Genomic DNA, 18911 nt, shown 5'->3' with positions numbered 1-18911 from the left:
AAAAAGTTATGAAGTGTTGGAATAAAACCAGCTAATGCTCTGCAAATTTGTCAAAAAATAAAAATAGCCACTCTAGTTAGCAGTGATGTGTACTTCAAAAATCTGTTTAAATACAATGCATTTACCTCTTAATAGGATATTTTAAAACCGTCCTGTCTGGATAATATAAAACAAAAAGTCACCTTTTACAGACACCATGCCCATAAAATGTCTGGTACAGGAGGCAGGTCTGCCCCTCGTTAACATACATGGTACCACAGTTACCAAGGGGCAAAGTAACTGCGCAACTTAAGTTCTAGCTTTGTTTTTTCTTCTTCAATAGTTATCAACCCAAACTTGTGACCAATAAGACTGGGTTAAGCAGAGCGGTCACAGGGCTGGTATGAATACCACAACATGTGATGGAAGCATATGCTGGCTATAAAACTGCATGGATGCCTGGATAGATGTAATCCCATATGCAAGGTCAGCAGCAACATGTAGCACCCAAATGACTTTTTAAAACATTGACCATCACTTTAAAGGCAGTAGCCACCGCTTTTTTTTGTTAAAACAAAAAACTAAATTACCTATTATGATCACATTTAAGCACCCCAGACTTTTACAGCATAATGGTGAATAAAATATACAACCTTCCCCTCTCCTTTGATTCATGAATCACAAAAAGTGCCTTTATAGGCAATACTCAAATTTGTTCTATGGTATAATGGACCATATTACAGGCAGTCTGGCCCAGAAGTTACTTGGGGATTTGCTCCTCTATTTACATATAGGGAAGGGGGGGCAGGCACAAATTAAAGAAAAGAACAATTTCATGGGCCTTTTTACAACAGAACCTGCAGCACTTGCAACTGGTATGGGGATTGTCAGGAAGGGTGTTACTTAGAAAAGTCAGTTATTTTCAGAAGTGTTGTGATCATTGTTCCTTTTGTTACTATTTAATAGCAACTCCAAAGGGCAGGGGTATGCAAGGAGCAAGAATGGGAGCCAGGCCTCAGGAAGATAATTAGCACCAGCCGCCTGTCTGTTGTTGAAACACATCAATAGTATCTTCATCTTCCATCTCCAGCTGAAGGATAGAGGGACAAAAAATAATAAAATATATATTTACACTTAATGAATGGAAGTTAGTTTAGTATTCTACCATCCGTCAAACGATTAGACATCTCTAAGCAAAATATATACATGCAGAGTATTAAACCTGAAGCATACTATACAAATATATATTGAGTGACACCTGGACTGTCACAGAATTGCTTTGTTGATTTTACTCTAGGCTCTTGATCTTGGAACAAATTACTCTCACCTGTGCAGGTGTGTCAGATTCATTAATAGGCTGCCCATCAAACCTGAACCTTATCTGTCGCATTGACAAACCCTAGAAAACAAAAATAAAATTAGCAGAGTGTTGCCTCATGTTCAATTGTATTAACGATTGGCCAATTTGAGAATATAGACTAAAGGATAGTAAAATTGTAAGAGTTGATACCTTAGGCTTGCAACTGGTAATAAGGGAGTTGGACGCAATTCCAGCACATATACAGGTGCTAGGCAGAATCAAAAGATCACCTAAAAGCTTGGCATATCAAGCTGCCCATTACACACAGACTTCAACAGTTCACTACATAGGTTTGCCCTGGACATTCTGATATTGTACTTTTATGAAAGATATGAAACAACCAAAAGTTTGTAATATTTTATCCTTTTTGTTTCAATGTATTGCCCTGCAAAATTATTAAAAAGCATTTTAACTTAAGGAATGTTATGAATTTGAGCATTTATGAAGCTGCAAGAGAAACATGTAGGATACACACCTGTCTGTCACAATATGCTTTCATTAATTTACTGAGAGGAGTATGTCTCTTTATTTTGAATTGGACAACTGATCCATCCTGGCCTGCAACTTTCAGGTTGATGTGGTCATTCTCAGTCTTTACAGTTTCCTGTTAGAGAATACACAATTTAAAATGACAAATATTTAGTCCTTGGCAATTTTCTTCATGACATTAAAAAGGCCAATAAACACTGCAACTTGCATGATACAACTGAACATGTGATAATGTATTGGTTTTTCCTAGAAACCATTTTCTAGTTCAACTACTGCAGTACTCCATACTAATCCTACCGGACTGAGGCTGCTTTTGACACTGGACCACCCTCTGGTCCTTCAAAACTCTTCATGCTCCGTGACACGGCTCTCTCCTGGTTCACGTCCTACCGCTATGATCCTACCTTCAGCATCTGTCTCCAGTAACACTTTCCCTCCCCCTCTCAGTGGGGGTACCCCTAGACTCAGTTCTAGGACCCCCTTCTGTTCTCTCTACACTTCCTCAATTGGCAAAATGAAAGCCAAAAGATGCGACCAATACCACCTGTATGCTGATGACACCCAGATCCATCCCCTCCCGATCTCTCTCCTTCTGTCTTAGATTGTGTAACTGTCTTGCCTCTGTCTCTACCTGGATGCCTGCACATTGAAAACTGAAACTCAATCTCTCCAAAACCAAGCTTCTCATCGTCCCCCTCTCCCCCAGCACTAGGATTTGCCCACCATCAGTTTCCCCTTAACGTTAATGGTGCTATTATCTCCCTGTGTCATCATGCCCATTGTCTTGGCATCACCCTCATCTCTGACCTTTCAGTCTGTCTCTAAAGTCTGCCATCTCCATCTTAAAAACATTGCCCACATCTGTCCCTTCCTAACACAAGATGCCACTAAGGCTCTCGTCCATGCCCTTATCTCCCGCCTTAACTTAACTGTCTCACCCCCTCTACAATCCACCATGAATGCTGCTGCCAGACTTTTTCCTCTCTCCTCGCTTTATTAACACTTCTCCCCTCTGTCAGTCTCTTGATTGGCTGCCTGTGCACTTTAGGATTCATTTCAAAATCCTTACTCTTACTTTCAGAGCCCTTCACAGCAGTTCCCCCCTACATCTCCTCACTCATCTCTAAATACACTCCTAACCGGTCTTGCCGCTCATCCAATGATCGCCTTCTATCCTCTCCCCCGCTTTCAAGACTTCTCAAAGGCTACCCCTATCCTCTGGAATGCTCTCCCCCAGCCTATCCGCTTTTCACTGCGTGCGTATTATATTATATATTTAAAAAAAACTACAACATTAAACGCCCTCCCCTATTCCTTTAGCTCACCTTTCCTATTCCCTCTCCTGCAATACCTTTACTAGTGGGGCTGGTCTATCCCTAACAGCACTTTTACCTTTTGTGTAAATACACCCTAAATCCCTCTAGATTGTAAGCTTGTTTGAGAAGGGCCCTCCTCACCCGTTTGTAAATAAAATGGTTATGTTACACACTCCTTGTGTCCTGTCCACCCATTGTACAGCGCTATATAAAATAATGTCCATGGTACTAAACACTTTCATGCAGTCAGTCTTCATTCACAGAATCACAACAGGTAAGCTATTCTTGAGAAACTAGTACTAAAACCTGGGCTTGTGCATTCAGATCTGTACAAATTGTAACAATGTGCAAGTTAACTAAATTGGCACAAGTGTTCAAGAACAAGACATGATCCCAGTGAAAACACAGAAAGCTCCAAATTTTTGCATCTTCACACACGCACACACGATGTCTCCCTAGCTTCCACGTCATCTGAATCTGTGTCCCCGTCTCCCTTTCTTGTTCCACTTCTCCCTGGTATCAGCTCCATTAACCAGGCCTCCCGGAGTGCTTCCGAAAAAAAGGTGGAGCCTCTGCACAACCACCCCATTGGAGGAACAGAGAGGCTGTCCCCAAAGGGCATGCTGTGGCTCCACCCCTTTTGTGGATGTACTCCAAGAGGCAGCAACAGACGCGGAACTGCAGAAAAGGAGACAAGGAAACAAGCGTGGTTGGCGGAGACTGTAGAAAGCATGGGACAACGAACACACCAAAAACCTGATGAAAAAAATTGTATAGATTGTTTTGGGTCTACTAGAAACTGTACTTCAGTAGCTAGAGATGCTAGGTTATACTGAAGCAATTTACATCAAGTCAGGCATTTTAGTACAACAACATTTTTGCAAAAAAGGCCAAGTCAAATTGAATGCAATTGCCATAGCAACAGAACATCTGCTCTACCTTTGGTACTTTGGACCAAATCGAAAGAAAGCAAACTTGGTAAAGATGATACCTCTATTAGAGAACTATCAACGAATTGCAAGCTTTTAATACTATCCTGGTCTCTTCTTCAGGTATATTTTAATACCACTTGAGACCTACATAATCCCAGAAGCTTGCAATCCATTACACATCAGCCAATAGTAATCTTTATCAAATTAGCTTTCTCTTACCATGGCACAGCTCTATACATTCTTCAGGACATCATACCAAGTCACATGTGTAAACTTTTACAAAAAACTGTTAGACAATCCTAAGTATATCCATGCAAGAACCAGTGCTCCCCCCCCCCCCCCATTAAGACTTTTTTGTTGACAGTCGCTTTAATACGAGCTCCTGTATGATGTCCTAAGATAAGCAAAGGCTACAATTCGAGCCATGTGGAAACATTACATTTTTCTTATCAAGATCCCGGGTACTAGGACAACCACTAGCCTGACAATGAATCCATAACTTGTTTCTAACATTTTACCTACATGTCAATGCTTACTGCTCTCACTTCATGCCATAACCTTTATCTTTAGAAAGTTCACCAATGCTGGGTTTAACCTTACGTGGGACCATTATTGTTCTAATCATGTACTCAACAGGACACAACATAAGACTGATTGCTCTATAATTCGGACACTACACGACTTAATTCACTACAGTCTCACATCCGACAATTTAGGCGTTGTTAACCAGTTTAACCTGCTACCTTAGACAACGCACAGCCACGGTAGAGTTCCACAGCAAGCCACAGAGCCAACGCACACGATTTATGGTTTTATATGGCGCCATCATATTCCGTAGCGCTGAAAGGAAAGGAGAACGTGTGTCTCCAAAATGGAAATTGTCTCAAACTACCCGAAGGAACTATGGCGCTTTGTTGCAGATACGAACAAGTAACGAGGTAGTTAAACCAAGTTTGTTGGAACCCGAAAGTCAACAATGAATGTTCTGGAGATTATTACTACCGGACCGAGCGAGCCGCACTAGCAAACGTTAACGAAGCAAGCTCCATTAGCCTCGCCAGCGTGGGTGAAATAGCACAACTGGGCAATACCCCACTTTGTGTAGAGCGCTACTAAAAACCATTAATAGCAAAGAATTACAGAACAGGGGGCTCGCTCGAGATTCATTAATAAGCAAGAGGGTGGAGCACTAGCAACACGCGGGCTGACCATGAATACAGAGAACGCCCGCCACACGTGTGTTCTCATGGGCCGGGCCTATCGCGCATCCCCCGGGATAGTAATTCCGCGAAAACCGCTCAGGTGCAAATACTACCTCAGTAACAAACATATCCGTTCTAGGCCAGCATAAAGCTATTAGCCCCCCTCCACGCCTGTGGTACTCCAGAGGAAGCCATTTTGTATTCACCGGCTCCAGGCGACCTAAGGGCCCCGTTTCTCCGCTACTATAATCTTAGTTACCTCTAGTAATAACATGCTTCATAGGATGTTAGGTACGAGCCTTACCTTCGCCTTTTCTTCGGACATGATTGTTTCCGTCTCTCCCGCTCTTTCGCTTCTGATGTTATATAGGTGATGGGATGTAGTTTCTTTTTCGCCTTCTCGCTTTTATCAGCCTTGTAATTCACCCCCACATTATAGCGCTATCCTATTGGAGGAATTGTACCACGTGAGCAGTATCGCGCGTGCACGAAGCGCGCTCTTCGGTCCGTTCCCCTCCCCCACACGTAGGGCCCCGCCCTTATCCCTGCTCGTCTTGACGCGGGCTTTGCTCGTGAACGCGCTCATATTGGAGGGGGAAGTAGGCTCTGGGGAGCATATAAGGATGGAGCATGTAAATTAACGTAATTTTGCCGCTAGTGATACGTCTGTGGGGATAACGTCACGTAAAATCATCATATTCAGTCTCCGCTAGGCAGCACTTTAGATTCACCATTCATATTGCGGGTACCACAAGTGAGAGAGACATACGTAACATTCACGTTTGAAATGTGGTGTTCATTCATTCACGCAACCGGAAACAATTTAGATCTGTTTTATATTTGATAACTGACTTTAAAAGCTACATCCATGGCCTGTTAGAATTCCTTTGCATAACTAGGAATTTACTCTACCAACAACATACAATCTCAGTAGCGAAGAAATGCATTTGGCAGCTGAAGAACTTGCTAATCGCCCTCCATGCAATACTGTGGTTCTAGAAAAGGCTGATCTGTTCCTCCAGCGGATGTTGCCTACAAAACTCTGCTGACTGTGAACAGATTGGTTTGTTTTGAAAAGCTTCATATATCTGCTATTGCCTGAGTGTGCGTACATAGCATACTGTCAGCCGTGAAGCTGTCACCTCACCGTTATCAAGTAATTGGATTTGGCATAGCTAGCAAGAGCGTCGTTTTTTTCTGCTCATGCGCACCTTATTTTTTAGCTTTCCTGCAACTGCTTGACGTTGGGCACGTTGCGCATGCGTAATGGGAGTAGAGCGCGCATGCTTAAACTCCTTTCTAGGTGACGTGTCCCGGTAGGGACTGTGTACTTCCGTAAACATACAATACACGGCATTTTTTCTGCGATGGCTGGAACGGCCCTTAAGCGACTGATGGCTGAGTATAAACGTGAGTTAACTGAACGAGCGTACAAACGCTACATTGAAGTCATCTTTTATATGCGCAATGTTTGTTTCTCAGAGCAGAGATATAATCCTCCGTTTTATATTAGAAGCGTTCACATTCACTTCTGTATGAAGGTAACGGTTCGGGTCTGCAGGCTGGCTTGAACCCGCGGTTGTTAAAGTTGGCTGTGCACTTGACATCTTGTTGTTGAACGCGTGTAGAAACCCAAGCTCGGGGATGGCTCTCTTATAATAAAGTTGGACGTGTAATATAGTTATGTTGTGCTTCATGTTTGCTGCACACAAAGTATAGCTGCATTCAAGTTGTAAAGAGCTGTCCCATATTAAACAGCTACTGTACAATATTCAGTATAATGCCCCTGTCGTGCAAAATGCTTACGTTTGGGGGTTAATAAGGCATTTGTATAAGGAGGATAAAATGTAGCTTTTTCTTAACATTCAGGACCAGGGTTATTTACGTTATTTATTTATTTATGTTTGTGCCCCAGAAGCAGTTTTTGTGTTTTTGCCATGTCTTTATTCAGCTTTGATTTTCCACTTACTCCTTTAAAGTACCCCCGCAAATTAATTATATATTTATATATAATTGTATATGTATGAAAAGCTTATTTAGGTATTTGTCCTATATTTTCGGAACACTTTATGTGCTGGGTATTTCAATTTATACTGGTAGTTACAGGGCTAAATATGAATGATGCACATCACTATATCCAAACTAGTTTTGTTAGAAATGTGATATACTGGTAGTCAGGCCTCAATAGCAGCTAGAAAGTATAGATTGTTTTGAAAGTTAATATCCCAAAGTATTTTACAAGGGGCATTTTAACACCTTTTTATTTAGCCAGCTTAGTACCAACTGTCACACCAACTTGTGTAGTGCATACATGGACTTGCTACTTGGTAGAGATGGTATGGCCAATTTCAGTATGAGAGGGGTTAATTTGATTGTACAGTCATGTGGTGCCAAAAGGTCTTGTGAGATAAATGTGTCCTTTGAAGCTCGGACTCCAACCGGGGCCTTCTACAGGGTGTTAGGTCCTGCAGTGGAGCTGCCATTTTGTCTAGGTTCAAATGTAGACGACCATATGCCTGTATCCCCTCATAGATACTGGATTCTTTGAAATGCTAAGTGACCACTAGCAGTCAGGAAAACCATCTCATATCCAGGTCATATCCAACACATATCAATAATAACTCATATATTCATTATCATACCTCCTTGTGTGCATACCTAGAACGGGGAAAGCGCACCCTACAAAAAGAGTACAAACATGGCGGCGCAACGTAAACGGTTTGGAAGGAATTGTCTATGATGTTCAGTCATATGTAGCAAGTGTGACATATCTATGGACTTCACAATTTACAAGAAATTCATAAGCGCATAAATTATTACTGTGGCGAGCACAGGAGGGACGATAAAATGAAAATAAGTTATTTTGACTGATATGTTTCCACCACACAAGGGGGAGGTCACTTATGGTACACCTTCCCTCCGCTTATACCACCTCTGGGCCGGCTTGGAAACTCGAGATGAACTGGGAAAGAGTATAAAGTTAGTGAAAGAAGATTGGTCAGTGTGCTTACTAGGGGCCAAGATCTAATTTTGAGTAAGTCGCCATCTTTCCTTGCCGGAGCCCTACGGACAGAAAAACTGTTACTTGACCATTCAGTGAGTAGTTAGGTTTTCTGTAATTTTCTCCTTTTTATTTTATCTGTTGGTGTAAATAATCTGTTTATCATCTTTTTTGTATGCACTGTGATTTTTTTATTCATAATAAATATTCGTTTATTAAGTTCTGCCTTTGTCTGGTAAAGACTCACGTTACCTGAAGAGACCGTTCTATTGGTAATTTTAAATCACATAATTATTGTGTTAAAATATACTGTGTGGGTTTTTTTAGTCTGATTCGTTTGGGGTACCAAGGCACCCCATTTCTAAATTGTCTTGGTGGTGGCAGCGTTATTTTGATATTTGTTATATCATTATAGTTAATCGCGGGTGGTATTAAGGGTGGATATTTGTATTTTTATCACTATTTTCGGTCTAGGGCAGACAGATAGTGAATTTTAACCCTTTTACCACCAGAACCAAGTCACGCGCACGCTTGGAGTAGAGTGCGTTCGTGACACCAACCTGTTCCAAAGATTACAGTAAAAAATCATTTCTCCATATTTAACACAGTATTTCAGTACACTTCTTTTTCTGGGTATGTGCAATTACTGAAACAACTTCTGATTTGTAAAAATGTAGTGTTGTGTGCCCTGCGTCTCTCGCCACACCAGCTGCACCCTCCCTCTAGTTGTCTCAACCAGAAATGTAGACAAATAAAGTCAATCAATTTAGATTCTTCTTACACCCAAGTGTTAAAAAAAAAATAAATAAAAAAAATGGCACCTTACAAATTCCAAGTCCACTGCTCATGTTTTTGCATGGAAATGAGACCCTTGGGGTAGCTGTGTTCTTCACTTCCGGGATCCAGTTCCTTCAAGTAGATATGTGTTCAGTGGAGGCAGAGAAGGGTTAATAAATATTATTTATTTGTTTAAAAGAATATTGTTTCCTTCAATATGAGAGTGCTTTCATAAAGCTGCAGACTTGCATAATATATATATATATATAAATAAAATTAATCAAATAGTCTCTCAAGGTCCACTTTGTTCCTCCTTATACAATGTGTTTCACCTTGCAACTGGGCATTTTCAAGTACCACTCATCACTGTGGCATTATGGATACCCTTCTTTCAAGTGGACTTAATTCAGTCTCTGTCCTCCGTAATTCCTGCTGTAAACATTTCCACATGTAAGACAACACCTCCTTCTTTATCTGCACCCCTAGTGACAATCTTGTCATAATTCTTTAAAAATCTCAGTGCTGTTTTTTTCAGCCGGGGTAAGGTTATTCTTTCAAGAATCAACCTCCATCGCCCAAAATTCCTTTTCTACTAAGGTTTTAAACACATCAAGGTACATCCCTTTTTCAAAGGTCGGGTTAAGTTTTGAAACAGGTTTCGTATTTGTCTGTAATCTTATAGATTTATTTTTACCATTTTCATTAAATAAACTATTCAAATAAATTAAATGAGAAAGATCTTGGGAATCTATAACCTTGTCAGATTCACAGGTCAAAGTAGGCTCTGAATTAGTATCAACATGTTCTCTCCAAGAAAAACCTTTTGACAGCCAGCTTCCTAACGAATATGTTAAAATCGATAATCAGATCAACCTTATTTAGCTGTCTACAGGGGCAAATTTCAAGCCCTTAACTAAAAGAGTAACCTTGCTGACCGTTAAGATATGTTTTGACAGGTTGTAGATTCCCAAGTTTCGAAGATCTTCTATGGTGCAATTCTGGGTCTTTTTATTGTGTGTCTTAATATGGGCTCGACGTCCTCCTCGTCTTCCTCGGAATCGGTCTGACCATTGGTCCGTCTCGTATTCTGAGACACTGCACATCGCTTGATTTTGTAGTTTGTGCTTTCCAAAACGTTGGTCTAAAAAAAGACAAGGAATTTTTAGTAGTATGTATAGGGAAGACATTCCTCCAAAGGACCATTTTCTTAGATTTTGTTCTATGTTTCAAATAATGAGTTATCTCTAAATCTTCCCAACATATCAAAACGGTTTTTAATAGGTAACCCAAAGGACACTATTTCTCTTAGTATTCACTAAATTAACCCTATCACCACCCAGCCCTGCCCCTTTAGTATTGATTGATGTGTCCCCCCCACAACCTTGTGTATTGCCCCCCTTATGCCCCCACACCCTTGTATATTGAGTTATATGGTGCCCCAGCCAATCCCCTCCCTTGTGTATTGATGCCCCCACCCATTTTGTATTGGCTAATGTGATGCCCAACCAACCTCTTGTCTATTGATGCTACCCCCCCCTATTGATTTTGTAATGGCCAAACCCAGCCACCCCCCTTTTTGTATTTAATTTTTGTCCCAAGGGAATCCCCCCCCCTTGAATATGGGTCCACTTTCCTATAACCCCTAACAATTTTTTCTGTCAAGAGGAACTCTTCTGTGAGCCCGCCCCCTTGAACGTCGCGTCTTAAAAGAGGCGGGTCGAAGAGCTGAGGAACTGCTGCCACTGGATGGCACGGTGTGTGTTCGTTAGGTGGCCGGCGGAGGAGGTCTTACAGCTGCACAACGGCTGCTTTGAAGGCGGACCGCATTTGGCCTGCGGGCCGCGCGTTGACCGCCCCTGGTTTAGGAGGTGATCAACGATTGTCTCCTAAACTTTAATGGTGTCGCTGAAATTCTTTGACAGCAAGTCATTCAGCGAGACCGAACACTCACCCCAGGACGCTCAGTGACTGCTCCACTTGCAAGATGGCGGCGCTAGAGGGTCTCCAGACGCTCTTGAGAACTCTGGCTCCACTTGCAGGTTGAATACAGGTACTGCATCCAACCATGCAGGTCAATTAGTTTTCTAATTACAATGTGATTCGTAAAATATTTAAAAAAATTATTTAAAAAATATGGAAAAAATAAAAATAGCTAAAAAATAAATGTGGTAAAATTTCTAAATATTTATGCAGGGATGTCACCATCAGAGGAACATCTGGTTCCAGTAAAATGTATACATAGAGATATAAATTTATACCTGAATTACTACCACAAACTTTGGCAAAGGCTTGTGGTAGAATCTCATGCATGGACAGGGTTAAAATACTAGCATTTGAAATAACTTGGGATGTCTAGTTTTCAAAAATATATGGTTTGATGGGGTAAATTGAATTAGCTGGCTTCAAAGATGGCTCTTTTAGGACATGGGGGCAGTAGGACCAGATGTAAAAGTTCCAAGTTAAAAAATGTGCACTTCCTAAATGTGGCATTTTACCTCCCAAACAACCCGACAAACACATGCATGGGGGTATCAGTGTACTCGGGAGATGTTGCTGAACACATATTGCGGTCTTGTTTGAACGTGACATACAACAGGAGCTGTAAATTTTTGTGATTAAAAAAAGTGTTTGTTTGTTTTTATTTTTCATCATGTTCTATTTATTTTTTTTATAGGAAATTAGATAATATGATCAAAAATTCCTGAAATAAACAATATATGACTTGTATGGTACACTAAATGGGCAAGGAGAAAATTAAATCTAAACACGAGCACCGCAAAAGTGTTAAAACCGTCTTGGTTCCAAAGGGTACAAAAAATAAAAAAAACTTGGTGGCCCAATGTAACAACAAATCTAATGGGAACACATAATTTTGAGGTTTGTGTTATACCATTTTGTATGCCAGGCACAGTTTCGGATGTATATTTCACATTAGGTTACCTGGAAAAAAGAAAGAAAACACAAAATTAATTTCACATTTCACCTGAGAGCATAGATACCGCATACATGTAGTATCTCAGTATTACATGGTCACAAGAGACCACCAAATCAAAAATGTACAAAGATGTTGGTTGGAAGCTCAAAGACACTCCACAACCACTAATCTAAAGGAAACACAGGATTGAGTTTTTATTTTCTTCTCCTTTTTAACATTTCTTGGACACATGGCATGGGTTTTTACTGAAGTTCCTTCCCTGAGTTTTCCTCTAATTTTTGAAAGTTTTTTAGTGCCTCAGAACTCATTAGTAGACTTTGCATTCGTCTTCGGGCGAACATGAAACGAACACGAAGAGTGCATTTACGTGTTCGTTCCGAAGACACAAAGAAGAGAAGACAGCGGCGGTAAAACCACGAAGATCTTTGTGATCGTCTTCGTCTACTAATCTCCCCGGGTCCCTTCCCCATCTAGCCTACCTTATCTTCGCGGGAGTTGACGGAAGCGGAAATCCGTAGGTTCGCCATCAGGGGTTACAGGGAAGTGCGACTGAGCCTATTGATCGCCTACAGGGACCTCCTCTGGCATCAACCTGCAGGTGACCAGTAGACTCACTCGCACGACCTTTGTAACCCCTGACAGCGAACCTACGGATTTCTGCTCCAGCACCCTTAAGGTGCAAAAAGTTACAGCACCAGGATTTTAAAAGTCTGTACGAGCGACTAATAGAGTCGCTCGTACAGACTTTTAAAATCCTAATGCAGCTTGTCTGACGGATACCACTGGTCTCCCTGCTCTATCAGTTAAATGTCCGTACAAGCGACTGTATTGGTTGTTCGTACGGACATTTAACTGATAGAGCAGGGAGACCAGTGGTATCTGCCGGACAAGTTACGGCGCCAGGATTTTAAAAGTCTGTATGAGCGACTCTATTGGTCGCCAGCAGGGGGCTCGTCTCCCATCAACCCTTGGCAGACGAGCCCCCTGCTAGTGACCAATAGAGTTGCTCATACGGACATTTAAACTCCTAGCGCCGGAGCTGCTGCGGTACGCGTTAACCCCGTATTAACCCCTTAAAAAAATTGAAAAACGAACACGAAGAATGTCCACGAGAAGACTGGTTTTTTGCAGAAGACAAGCACGAAGACTAACACGAAGAGCCCCCTGGTACCCAAGTCTACTAATTAGCCTAACAACTAATTGATTATACCTAGGGGTTAGGTAAGTAGTTACCGGCTAGCACAAGGAGTATCACTGGAGTCCTGTCAGTGGGAAATTATCCATTAATGAATGTTTTGTACAGTTAGATGTTTTGGGGTTGATCATGCATGATCACTGTTGCTGGTCTGCCAGAACCAAAGACAGACCTCACCAGCAGTGCCCCAGTGAAAGATGTAGTAATCCCACTGGTGCTGCAATTGCGGTATTGAAGGGATTAATGCTGCACTATCACTTTCACAGAGATAGCAGGAGAGGGTCGGGGCTGGTCAATACACTCCTGTGGGGACTGAAGAAGCCATCAGCCCTGTTCCCTGAAGCTGCATGCAACAGTTTTTACTAGGTACGTCACTGGTCCTATAAAGACACTAGCATGATGTATCTGGTACATCTCTGGTCATGAAGGGGTTTTGAGTGATTTTTTTTTTTTTTGTCCTCTGTAAACATTATTATTGCACTGTGAGCATTTCTGCTCAGATTAAATATTCATTACAGTATTTGCTCAATTATAAGACGACCCTGATTTATAAATTGACCCACCCAAAATTTGAATATTAATTTAGGAATAAAGAAAAAGCCTGAATATAAGACTACCCTATAGGAAAAATGTTTTACCAGTAAATATTAATTCACATGTAAACTATGAGAAAAATATTATTTTTTTTTGTTTGCCAACCTGCCCCCCAGTTATGTACATCTGCCCCATGGCTTGCTACTCTGCCCCCCCCAGATAAACCTTATACCTGCCTGTATGCCACCCTGCCTCCATGATATGCCTTTTAACCCTCATTATGCCACTCTGCCCCCCAGATATGCCTTATACCTGCCTATATGCCACTCTGCCTCCATGATATGCCTTTTAACCCCCTATATGCCACTCTGCCTACAGGAATGCCATATATCCCCACATATGCCACTCTGCCCCCCCCCACCCAACTTACCAATGCTTCCCCAGACTCGTTCCTCGTACTTCAGACTCCCTGGTGTCTAGCGGGGGCAGCCGGTGGATGCTTTCGCAGTGAGCGTTGACAACCTCTGCTGCCAGTTCTTTCCGCCGGGGGTTCCATGACGGAGCACCAGCGTGAAGTAACTTTCCGGTGCTCCATCATAGAAGCCCTGGCGTAAGTGCCAGCAGCAGGGGAGGTTGTCTGTGCGTATCACGCAGACAACATCCGCTGCTGCCGGCACTTGCGCCAGGGCTTCTATGATGGAGCCCCAGAAGGTCACGTGTCGCCGGCGCTCCTTCATAAAACCCTCTAGAGGAAAAGTGCAGGCAGCAGCGGAGGTTTCCAGAGAGGAGGATGCAGGTCTCCTGCAGCGCTGCGGGGGATCTGGATTTCAGTCTTATAGTCAGACCTCTATTCGAGGTCTGATTTATAAAACAACCTTGAATATAAGACGAGGGGTATTTTTCAGAGCAAATACGGTAATTAGTTCTGTCTTTGTGCTCTAATTTTAAACTCATAGCTCCCCAAGTTAAAATCTTACTTTTTTTTTTTTTTTTTAAACAGTTTGGAAGCTTTGTTTTTTGGACTAAATTGGGGATTACAGAAGCGACCTTTAAAACCTTTAATATAACTTGGTGGTAGCAGCAAATAAAGTTGTGGTCTTGTGGGGGTTAAGGTGCAGTTGATCTAGGCCCTGCAGGGAGAGTGACGAGTGACCCTGTGGGTTGGGTGTGTGTGTGTGTGTGTGTGTGTATATGTGAATTAATATATATATATATATATATATATTACAATGGGTGTCGTTTGTGTGCAGGTGGATTACTGCATGGTGTTAGCATATGTGTTACTCTGTGGTGTTATGTATGTCTGTTACTGTACAATGTCAGACTGTGAATGTAAATGTATGGTGTTGGTGTTTGTGTTATTATATGATGTTAGAGTATCAGGAATGAGTCTAGGCTTAGTGACAATGGCTGGCAGGGTGAGAAGGAGCGAGAAAAAGAGAGAGCGTTGATATATGTGTAAATGTATAGTGTTGGAGTGATTGTGTGCTTTTGCAAAAAAATATACTGCACCCAGGCACCACTAACCCTAAGTTCACCCTTGCTCCTGCCACAATACCTTGCGGACTGAGTGCACAATGCTAGACATTCTATTAAGCCTAATTTCTATAACGTGCAGTGCTTTATTATGCCACTAGATGGGGGACTTTGGTTGCCAGATAGCTTTTCTAGCAGAAGCTTTACAGCAATCTGGAGATATTTTAGTAGTATTAAGTTAAGGGACAGCATAATGTCCCCACCAAGTAAGAATGCATATTAAAGTACCCTGTTCTATCCTGTAATATCATGAGGTAGAAGCTGCCTTCCTCTCCGTGGTATGACAATTCTCGCCACTGATAAGGTGTTAAGCAATGATCACTTTAGTGTTGGTCATTGCAAATGATTTGGTAAATTTTAGACTTAACCTGTGATTTTTGTTTAGTAGCGGTATTTAGATATTTCATTCAAAAGTAAAATGAAATCTTTACCACAGGAAAGTTTTCTGTGTGGGGACGCTCACACAACCTTTCGCTGTCTTATTGTATTTTGTGAGATTATCTGACTTTGAAGAGGAAATTAACCCCTTAATGACCTATGACAGGCCAGACACGTCACGCTAAAATGGTGAGTTAACAGTTGCATATAGATACATAGATGCATGTCTTTCTTCAGCATATCAACTTCAGCCTTTCCCATGCTTCATGTTGATCCAAAAGAAAGCAGTTGTGGCACTTTCCAATTTTGCCCAAACTAGGCAAATCTCCTTGGATCAAGAAGCTGTTTCCCCATAATTTAAAAATGATATCCCTGAATATTATGTTTTTGCAAGTATTCATCCAGTTGTTCAAATGTCTGTGCAGACTCTGATAAGGCTACCAATGCAGGCATCCTTATTGTCCTAACTGTAAAAAAAAACCAAAAAAAAACAAACCCTTTCCTTTGCCTTAGACTAAATCTCCTTTCTTCCAGTCTAAATGAGTGACCGTGTGTCCTATGCATAGTCCTGTTTATGGATAGGTTTCCAGACAATGGTTTGTATTGGCCCTGAATATATTAATATAATGCTATCATATCCCCTGAGGCACCATTTTTCTAAACTAAACAGATTTAAATTAGTTCACCTTTCTTCATAAGTAAAATGTTCCATTCCTTTTATTAATTGTGTAGCCCGCCTCTGCACATTTTCTAGTGCTATGATATCCTTCTTTAGAATAGGTGCCCAAAATTGGACAGCATATTCAAGGTGTGGTCTGAATATTGATTTATAAAGACGCAAAATTATATTTTTATCCTGCAAATTGATGCCCCTTTTTATACATTTTTATACAATACCTTACCGGCCTTAGCAACTGCTGACTGACATTGTGCATTGCTGCCTGGTTTGTTGTCTCTAACAATTCCCAAATCCTTCTCATTTGTTGTTACCCCTAATTCACTACCATTTAAGGTGTAAGTTGCTTGTGCATTCCTTACCCCAAAGTGCATAACTTCGCATTTATCTACATCTGCCATTTGGGTGCCCAGTCCCCCAGTCTATCTAAATCCCTCTGCAGCAAAGTAATATCCTGCTCACATTGTACCGTAGTTGCTTGATTATAAGACGACCCCCCCCCCAATCTGAATATTAATTTAGGAAAAATCTGAAAGCCTAAATATAAGATGACCCTATAGGAAAAAAGTTTTACTAGTAAACATTAATTCATGTAATAATAATTCACCACCGATATCACCAAATGTGGCCCTTTTGCACCCAAACAGCCAGGCAAACCAATGAATGGGTGGTATCATTGTACTTGGGAGATGTTGCCAAACACATATTGGGGTCACAGTAACATATACCAGGACCTGTGAATTCATACCTGAATCAAAATATGTGTGGGGAAAAAACTAAAAAAAATTACTACCACAAAGTTTGACAGAAATGGTGGTTGAATTAGTGCATGACAAGAGTTGAAACACCCTGGATATCTCAAACCAAAAATATATGGTTTGATTGGGTCAATCGCATTGGCCGTCTTTAAAGATGTTCCAAATAGCACATGGGGGCATAATTACCAGATCTGGAAAAAATGGTTTTGAAATAGAAAAACGCTACTTGTAATTATTGTCCCATAAGGTGCAGAAAAAAGCAAAAAAAAACACAACATAAAAACATTGAGTATTTCTATTTACAAAAAGTAAAATCTATTTAGCAGGTTTTACATTAGTTTTTATAGAGGAATAAAAGATTTTTCAAGTAAAAGTCATAAAAAGTGCTTTTTTCCCCCAATTATGATACAATCAAAATAATGACTTGTAAAGAAAGCCCTCCTTGTCCTGAAAACAAACGATATATAACTTGTGTGGGTTCGGTAAATGGGAAAGAAGAAAATTACAGCTAAACACGAACACCACAGAAATGTTAAAACAGCCATTGTTACGAAGGGTACAAAAAATAAATCCAGCCATTGTCACGAAGGGTACAAAAAATAAATCCAGCCATTGTCACAAAGGGACTAATGGGATATGCACTGGTATTTAAAATGGTATAAGGGGGTAATTAACATACAGTAGTCACAGTAAAACACACAAAGTTCAGGGCTCCTTTGCACACGGCTCGGTATTTGCACTCAGCCAACCTCAGCACAGTAGGGGGTTGCTATTGTAGTCTGTTGGAAAGATGGTAAACATGGGCAGTTCCCTGACTTCTGGCCAAAACCAGATCTTGGTGCAAATACTCTCTATAGAGGTCCTCATCCGATGTAGAGTAAAACACCACACATAAACCCCCTCCCAAAATGCAGATACCCCAAATCTGTGTCTGAGGCCCAGAGTTTTTAGAGTCTCTGGTAATTAGGGAAAATTACACTATGTACCAGGGAGAAGAAGTCCCAACGGACACCTTAGTCTAGGGTCCATATTTTGTAGGGCTGCAACAACTAATCGATAAAATCGATAATAATCGATAATGAAATTCGTTGCCAACGAATTTCATTATCGATTAGTTGAATCGATTATTATCGATTATAAAATGAGGGTTTTTTCAGAGCAAACGCTCTGAAAAATCCCCCTCATTATATAATCCGTTTAGTCTGACTCACAGCAGCAGCTCCTACTTACCAGCCCCTCCCTGTAATCACTGTGACAACTGGCCCCGCCCCCTTCCTTCTCCCAGAAGGCCAGAACCACATGGCTGTGACACTCATCTAACTGTGAGTATAAAATTAATATTTGGGCTGCTGAAAGTTAGGGGAGGTGGGGGTTAATTTAGGGGCAGTTATGGTTAATGGGGTGTTTAGGGTTAATTTAGGAGCAGCTGTGGTTAATGGGGTGTTTGGGGTTAATTTGAGGCAGTTGTGGTTAATGGTGTGTTTAGGGTTAATTTAGGGGCTGTTGTGGTTGACAGGGTCTTTAGGGTTAATTTAGGGGATGATGTGGTTAATTTAGGGGCAGTTATGGTTAATGGGGTGTTTAGGGTTGATTTAGGGTAGTTGTTTTGATGGGGTATTTAGAGTTAATTTAGGGGTAGTTATGGTTAATGGGGTGTTTAGGGTTAATTTAATGATGAGGACTGAGGGTTAATTTAATTAATTTATTAAAGTAAACTTAAGGTGCAGTTAGAGATAAAAGGGGGGCCAAACTAAGGGGAATCTAAATCCTGGGGGCAGTGAAGATTAACCCAGTACTTATTTATTAAAGTATGGTGTCAGTGTGCTGTGAACGGGTCTGTGAC

At 41.2% G+C, this 18911-nt stretch overlaps 1 protein-coding gene across 1 annotated transcript; it reads right to left on the bottom strand.

Moving 5' to 3' along the window:
- Window positions 1–1006: 1006 nt before the first annotated feature.
- On the bottom strand, window positions 1007–5603 carry LOC149287547 (small ubiquitin-related modifier 3-like). Its single transcript, XM_089492684.1, has 4 exons — window positions 5583–5603; window positions 1815–1943; window positions 1307–1378; window positions 1007–1069 (listed from the first exon to the last, which is right to left on the bottom strand). The coding sequence occupies exons 1-4, from the start codon at window positions 5601–5603 to the stop codon at window positions 1007–1009; spliced, it is 285 nt and encodes a 94-aa protein (XP_089348810.1).
- Window positions 5604–18911: the final 13308 nt, after the last annotated feature.

The sequence above is a fragment of the Sceloporus occidentalis genome, unplaced genomic scaffold (genome assembly GCF_023333645.1).
Source record: "Sceloporus occidentalis isolate IW3139 unplaced genomic scaffold, rSceOcc1.0.p SCAF_59, whole genome shotgun sequence".
NCBI classification, from domain to species: Eukaryota; Metazoa; Chordata; class Lepidosauria; order Squamata; family Phrynosomatidae; genus Sceloporus; species Sceloporus occidentalis.
The sequence above is the reverse complement of the archived record's forward strand: the minus strand, read 5'-3'. Positions and strand labels throughout refer to the sequence as shown.

Bases quoted from the DNA above. Each gene is read 5' to 3' on its own strand.
- LOC149287547 (XM_089492684.1), bottom strand. From the start codon at position 5,603: ATGTCCGAAGAAAAGGCGAAG. The intron at 1,944-5,582 runs GTAAGGCTCGTA...ATTCTCTAACAG, and splicing joins TGTCCGAAGAAAAGGCGAAG to GAAACTGTAAAGACTGAGAA. The intron at 1,379-1,814 runs GTGTGTATCCTA...TTTGTTTTCTAG, and splicing joins AAGCATATTGTGACAGACAG to GGTTTGTCAATGCGACAGAT.